Raw genomic sequence first — 7,618 nt, 5'->3', positions numbered from 1 at the left:
GAACTGGCAGGTGCAAAGTCTCTTGCCTAAATCAACAACCATGTTAGTTGGGTGTCCATGGACCTCAAATTTTTCATATTCTTCATCTCCAGTTCATATAGGAACCCAATTCTTTGATTCTTTACGAACCTTTTCCAATCGACTCTGAATAACAGGAGGTAGTTTCCCCACATGGTTGTTCAACTTTACTTTATTTTTTGCAATCGATCACATAACAAACATCCTTACCTCTTCAAGTAATGTGATTATTGGCTTGCTCCTAGCCTCTTTGATTCGTGCATTGAATACCTCACATGCATTGTTGTAAATATTATCCAGCTTTGGCCTGTGGCTAAATTGAGACTTTGTCCATGAATGCCTTGGCTACTTGTTCAGGTATGTCCATGCCTCCTCACTGACCCTCTTTATTTTGTCCATGTTATCAATAAAGTCTTGAAATGTGGTTGACCTAACAGTATCCAAGAGGAATCTCCTCAGCTCAAGATCCTTCCAATGTTTGTTGAAATTTCGCCATAGGTGCCATACACAGAAACGATGATGGACCTGTGGCATGACCTCTTCTACCGCAGAAATCAATCCCTGTGTATGACAAACACATGTAGCAGAAACCAAACTACTTAAGTAGGATCAACCATTTCCACATATTTATGCAAATTTCAATTAATTTATGTTAAATGGAGAATCATATAGTTTATAAAGTCCAAATAGGATTACAGCATTACGAAATATTCACACAATCAAGCAATATCCAGGAATCAACAAATACTTGTAATAGAATGAACCAATCTCATACAATATAATATAATCCAGAAAATGAAGAATTAAACAAATGTGTAACTACTTGAATAACCAACAAGTTATATGTAGGAGTTGGTTACCTTCTGCATGTCAAAAATGAAACACCATTTGTTAGCCTTATAGTCTCCTAAATCATCGTGGAGTAGCTCAAGAAACCACTTCCAGTTCTCCTTGTTTTCAACATTGACTATAGCCCAAGCAATCACATATATGTGATGATTTGTATCTTGGGCTACAGCTGATAATATCGGCCTCCAATCTATGTCTTTAGAAATGCACCATCGAGTCCAATTAATGGCCGGCACCCTGATATGAACCCGTTCTTGCAACCACTTAAGCAAACGTACATTTTCTCAAACATGACTTGTCCATCAGGCAATAGAATCACCCCAATCTTCACAGTGGATCTGGGATTGGTTTTCAGAAGCGTTTCAACATAATCCCTTAACAAGGCATACTGTGCCTTCTCATCGCCATACACAATATTCCTTACATCGGCCAAGGCTCTAGCTAATGAATTTCTATGCAGAATCAGATCACATTTTGACCTAAAGTACACTGCAGCCTCACATTGCATGAAATTAGGATACTTTCTAACCTTTTTAACTAACTTACTAGCCAACCATGCTCTGTTTGCAGCCCTATTTGAATTTTCTCTTGGACATATATGATCATCATAAAATGTCTTGATCTGCCAGCAACAGTCTTCATGATCTCTTGAAGCATACACAACCCATGAGCACTCTTCCACTTGGCAAACTGCCTTACACCTGATATTATCATTCTTAATGAACTTAATCCCCCTACCCTCCTGTATGGTAAACTCTCGCATAGCATCGCTGAATTCTTGTTTGGTATTGAACTTTATGCCTACTTGAAGTCTCAGCTCACCAAACCTCTGGCCCCCTTGGAGGATGGGAAATTCATCTGAATCCCCATCGGATTCCAGCTCATCCTCAGAGTTAGGAGGAGTTTTCATCTCCTCTGAGTGCCACGAGTTGGCTCCATCAGATTCTGCACCAGGGTCGAGCGCTTCATACCAAATTCCTTCCCCTGGAATTCCTACAAAACCTAGGTCTACCTCTACATCTGATAAATCCTCAACAATTGTATCATCATCTTGCATAATATTATCTTTTTCCTATCTTCTCCTTCTCTTTAGCCATGCCTGCCTTCTTTTGAACCTTTTTGACATCTTTTCTAATTGGTTTCAAATTTCTCAGAACCAATTTTTCATCATTGCTATAGCTGGCCTCTTGCACTAGAACATAAGATGTATTCTCTGAGCTGCCATCATCACTTATTGATTCATTTATAGTTAAATCCAAATGAAGAGGTTGCTTGCCTTTGTTAGTACTCCATCCCTTTGTCTGAGATCTTGAAATTCTTTTAGGTGGGTTAAATTTGGGTTTGGGTTTGGAAGTGAACTTGAACTTGGGCTTTGATTGAGTTTTGTTGGGCTTCAGAAGGTGCTTGGGCTTTGGAGTTGGGTTGTGATTATGTTTCACAATGAGAGCTGCGTTGGATTTTCTACTGAATTTTGGGTTGGGTCTATATTTGGGTTTGGGGTTATCAGGTTTATTCATGGTGTTGGGCTCTTCATTGGTAGGATTTTTAGTGAGGGGGTCAGCAGCAGGATGGTTTGGAATGGGAGTTGCAGTAGAAGGAATTGGATTTGCAGTTGATTGGTTTGGAATTGGATTTGTAGTTGATTTGTCATCTAGGGTTTAATTTGAGCTATCCACAGGTGTTTCCGTATTAGTCTGTAGGTCACCATGGCAAACCTCTTCTGCTTCATAATCAAGTAACATCACAGCCCCTTTCCCTTCCATCAGTTCAGGTGTGGAAACTCCATGTTCAAAATACACATCAACTACTCCATCATTCCTCTCTACATGGAAGCACATCTCTCTTAGTTCATTATCACTGGTCAGAGCTCTCAGTGTCACCTCCAAGCTCCTGCCAGGAATCAGCCACCAGCATTCAACTACCTTATCATACCCCAGCTCCTTGAAATAGTTTCTCACGAAAAAAACATCTAGGGTATCTTCATCTAAATCTCCTAAGCAACTTCTATTGTCAGGTGAGTAAACCAATTTTTCATCATCATTCTTCTTAAACGTCCCATCATGGTGGAACATGATATCCAGCAATTTTTTTATCTACAGTGAAAAACGGGTATAACAATTTACCTAATGTATGCTATTGATAACATAATCAACAAATCACAGTACAAAATAATCCAATATTGTTTAAAAATAGATACTTCATCACATTACCATCATAGAAACACCCTCATTCTCTGTGTAAAAATAAAGTATCCGCAAAATCCAAACCCACACCACCTAGTGCAAAAAACCCTACCTAATAATATAGCATTCCATGATTTTTCATCAACCAACACAAAAATTTCCAACTCAAACTCACAACAATGGATACCTTAACACTATAAAAGATAAATAAAAAATATTTTATTCACTGCATGCCTACCTCTATGTCAGGGGGTTCACAAGGAAGCTTTGCTCCTTCCTTCCCCGATTTTGAATGACTAATGAGCAGGTTTCCACCCTCTCCAATTTGCGTCACTACAAAAAACCTCAGCAGGACTAGCGGAACTCAGGGTATGGAGCTTTCAGTTCGAACGTGATGAAGAAGATGAAGTGGCGAAGTGATCTCTTTGAATATGGGGTTTTAACTTTTCGTAACTCCTTCCTTCTTAAAGCGGCGTCGTTTTTATTTTTTAGCGCCAAATCTTAATACGATGCCGTTTTTCATAGTCCAGCATAACAAAAAATTGCCGCATATCACTGTCGTCGGGAAGAAATTTTGACAGAAAAGGAGGAAGAGACTAATTAGATACATTTTTTTAAAATCGAAGATATAAATAATGCAATTGAAAAGTTAAGACTAAATCAGTGCATTTTATGAATCTCAAGTACTACTTTAATGTTTAACTCTCAAATTGGATATAAAACGACCAACGCAAAAATTATAATATGAAACTTTTGGCTCTAAATCGGTCACCAATATCATAATTAATGACTGATTAAGAAAGTAATTGGTTCACCAGCGAAATATTCGACATTGGCCATCACTAGATCATTGACTATGGTTAATTAGATACCTTTATTAAATATAGAATTAGACTTTATTTTTGACATTCCTTTAACTAAATACTATTCTAAAAAAGTTTATAAAATTTAATTTGTCCGTTTTTAAATATGACCGCCAACTCGCCCTTAATTGAAAATCATCGGTCACTAGTAATTATAATTAGGGACTGAAAATCAATTTAAATGACAAAAAATATTTTTCCTACCATCTAACTTCTTTATAATTTTTTTGGTTGCTGAATCAGATGTTTTCTTATTTAAAGGACAGCATAATATGATTTTGATGTTGCACTGATCGTTAAATCGATTTCTAAGAAAATTTAGCAATCAATATTTTTCGATTCCTATGATTTTGTTATTTATTTTGTTGGTATTGTAAATGAAAGAGATACCATAATGACTTTGAACAAGGCAAACGAACTAACAAACACAATCTAAAAATACATAATTGAGGAAATATACTATTTAAAAAAAAAATATCCCGAACTCAAGTTCCCTTAATAATCGAAAGAAGGCCTGTCATTCTAGAACATTTTATGTTTGTCTTTCTCACTGCATAAGATTTATTTTCTAAAATCCAAAATTTGATTTAATAAGTATAATAGTAACAATTTTGCTATGATTGTTACATGAGGGAAAAAAAAAAGAGTAAAATAGACAAATAAATTTCTAAAAGTTTATATTTAAATAAATTAATTTTTTTAAAAAAAGTGTTATAAAATAATAAATATAAATATATTATATTTAAATTAATTTTTATAATTAAAATAAAAAATTTTAATTTAAATTATTTATTTATATTTATTATTTTTTAAAAAATTATTAATATTTTTTTAGAGACTAATATATTATAAAAGTAAATTACCAGAAATTTATTTATCATTTTATTTAAATAAAAAAAGAAAATATTAATTTTGGTGAAGGGGGTTTGACCTAAGTCCTAAGCAGCATTTTGTAGGGTCCCAAGTGGCAAGCATGATCAAGTGTGAAGTGTGAAGAGAGCAGAGTGGTGCAGCTAACAGTTAGGCCAACGCCATTAAGTTGGAGGACCCACATTTCCCATTGGGACTGCGTCCTGCCCTCTCTCTGCGTTCACATTTATTTACCCAACTAAACGCACCCTTTGACTTTCTCTCAAGTAAAACCTTTTCTTTTTATTATTTCCTAAGTAAACCTTGCTTACCACTTCAAATATCAAAAGCATTTATTTCCATCTACACTCTACTCTTTTTAATGGACTATTGGAAATTTGGAATATACATATCAAATTAATTAACATAAAAAATAAAATACAAATATACTATCATATTGGTATCTTTAATTTTATATATCCATGTATTACGACCATTGTAGCCAAGGAGGGACCATTTCATCACAAGATCAAACCTACGCCTAGACCCCACACCGTTTCACTCTCTTCAATAAAAACCTTCCTTTTCTATTTTCTAGTCCCTTTTAACGGTATATGTGGGTTCGGATATTTCTTCTTTGTAATTTAAAAAGAAAAAAGTAAAACATAGAATCCGGAATTAAAAATAGAGAATAGATGGTGAAGAGGTGCAGGATAAACATGAACGTAGTAAATGGGGGGTTTGAGTTTGGCATGGCAGAGCCAGCTTGCGTGGCTCAGAGGCATTAATATAAGGAAGCAATTTTGCAGGCAAAGAGCGTGTGCTGTGTGATTTCATTTCCATGTCTCTCTTGCCTCTCAATATCAATGGGAATCTTATGATGATTAGGATCACGTTGTAAATTTTACATGCATATTCTATCATACCATATGTATTAGAGGAATATTATTTATATACTAAAATTAACTGTTAATGTATTTATGCGAGTATAAATATATTATTTAATTTATTTTTAAATAATAGATATTTATATTTTAATATATATTTTATATTAATAATAAATTTTAATAATTAATTTTAATGTATATCTAATATAATTATATATACTAATACTAATACTACTATTTTTATATGAATAATCCAAAATATTAAAGTCTATAATGATATATAAAAAAAATCAACGATAAATTAAGGCTGTTTCTGTTTGATCTGACTCAATAAATAAAGTAAATTATTTTATCTAATTGGATATTAATTCGAATTTTTTGACCTAACTTAAAAAGCAAGTAAATAATTATTCATTATTTCTTATATTAATAACAAATTAAAATACTTTTGAACAATGAAAATCTTAGCTCTTCTAAACTTTATATAAACAAATTAGTAGATCTGTATTATAGAATATAACTATTTCAATTAGTTAAAATTTGGGTTAACTATGATTTTGGTTTTTAAGATAGAGAAATTGAAAAAATTTTTTGTTTACAAAATCATTCCTAAAGTTTAACTTGGTTTTAAAATCGTCATTTTTATCAAAATTTTAATTTTTATTGTCAAATTATTCCTAATTAAAAAAAAATAAAAAAAAGAAAAAGAAAACGGATTAAAGGGCTCGGGAAGAAAATCACGCTGGGAAGGGGGTTTTTAGGAAAGAAGAGGGGTAAGGGAAGGTGGGGAAGGGAATCCACCGTCGCTGCTCCTCGTCATTCGGTCTTTGCTGCTACTCCTCGTCATTTGGTCCTTGTCGCTGCTCCTCAACATCGACACCAATAGATCCGCAAGCGTGGACGTCGTGCGCCGCTCGCCGTTTCTGCTTCTCCTCCTCGCTCGGTCGTCGGTCGTCGCTGCTTCTCACCAGTCGCCGCTGCTCTTTGTCCTCCTCGTTGGTCACTCGCTGGTGTTATTGTTCTTCTGCTTCTGCTTCTGTTTTTATTATGTTGTTAATTTTAATTTCATTATTCTTCTATTTCTGTTTCTATTATATTGTTGATTTCTAATTATGATTTTTTTATATTGTTGCTTCTGGTTGTTTCTTCTGTTTTTGGTTGATTATATTATTTTATTGTTATTGTTGTTATTTTTTTGCTAAGCCTCTGCTTCTAGTTGATAATTTAAAAAAAAAAAAGTAACTCAAAAAAAATTTTGTTTTATAAACTCACACAAACAAACTCTAAAATATTTACTGACTTTGATATCAAAATTTTTAACAAATATTTTCAACTACCGTCCAAAGACATAGGAGGAACAACTTCAGACGTTTGGATCATATATAATCCAAGCCCAATATTTGCATCTCTATTTTATGTAACACTTCAGAACAACTACTATGTTAACAAAATAAATCAACTAATTATCATATATCATTTTTGTTTCCAAACTTTTTTATCCGATCGCATTTTTTATTTACTTTTTACTTTTCTTATCTGTGTCACTGTGTGTATGAGTTTTCTTAAGTAATATACGTTCTAGTTTTATTAACATACGTTCTAATTTAGACGTTATACTAATACATATTCTCTCAAATTAAATATAATACATGATGATAGATATACCTTTCATCATCGTGAAGACGCTGACTTAAAGCAAAAAGATCGAAAATCTTATGTCATATATATAGCAATTAGGATATGTATTATATTATCAATTAATTCATTAGTTTATCTAGTATATTAGCAAATCATTAAAAATGTTTAACTTGTTGTTTTATATACACAATGAATCATAAAGTTAAGTTATACACAACATGCATATCATTACTATATTCTATATTAATAACAATGCTTCAATATCAGTAGGTAGATTCATATATATTGAGAATTAGCTCGAACAACATTCATAAAGTTGGAGATGCTAACA

The 7,618-nt window shown here is 33.1% G+C and overlaps 1 protein-coding gene across 1 annotated transcript; it reads right to left on the bottom strand.

Annotated features, from left to right (window-relative positions):
* Nucleotides 1-363: 363 nt before the first annotated feature.
* On the bottom strand, nucleotides 364-1,924 carry LOC130945815 (uncharacterized). The gene is made up of 3 exons (XM_057874511.1): nucleotides 1,146-1,924; nucleotides 879-1,104; nucleotides 364-579 (listed from the first exon to the last, which is right to left on the bottom strand). The coding sequence occupies exons 1-3, from the start codon at nucleotides 1,922-1,924 to the stop codon at nucleotides 364-366; spliced, it is 1,221 nt and encodes a 406-aa protein (XP_057730494.1).
* Nucleotides 1,925-7,618: the final 5,694 nt, after the last annotated feature.

This window comes from Arachis stenosperma, chromosome 8, assembly GCF_014773155.1.
Source record: "Arachis stenosperma cultivar V10309 chromosome 8, arast.V10309.gnm1.PFL2, whole genome shotgun sequence".
Classification (NCBI taxonomy): Eukaryota; Viridiplantae; Streptophyta; class Magnoliopsida; order Fabales; family Fabaceae; genus Arachis; species Arachis stenosperma.
The sequence above is the reverse complement of the archived record's forward strand: the minus strand, read 5'-3'. Positions and strand labels throughout refer to the sequence as shown.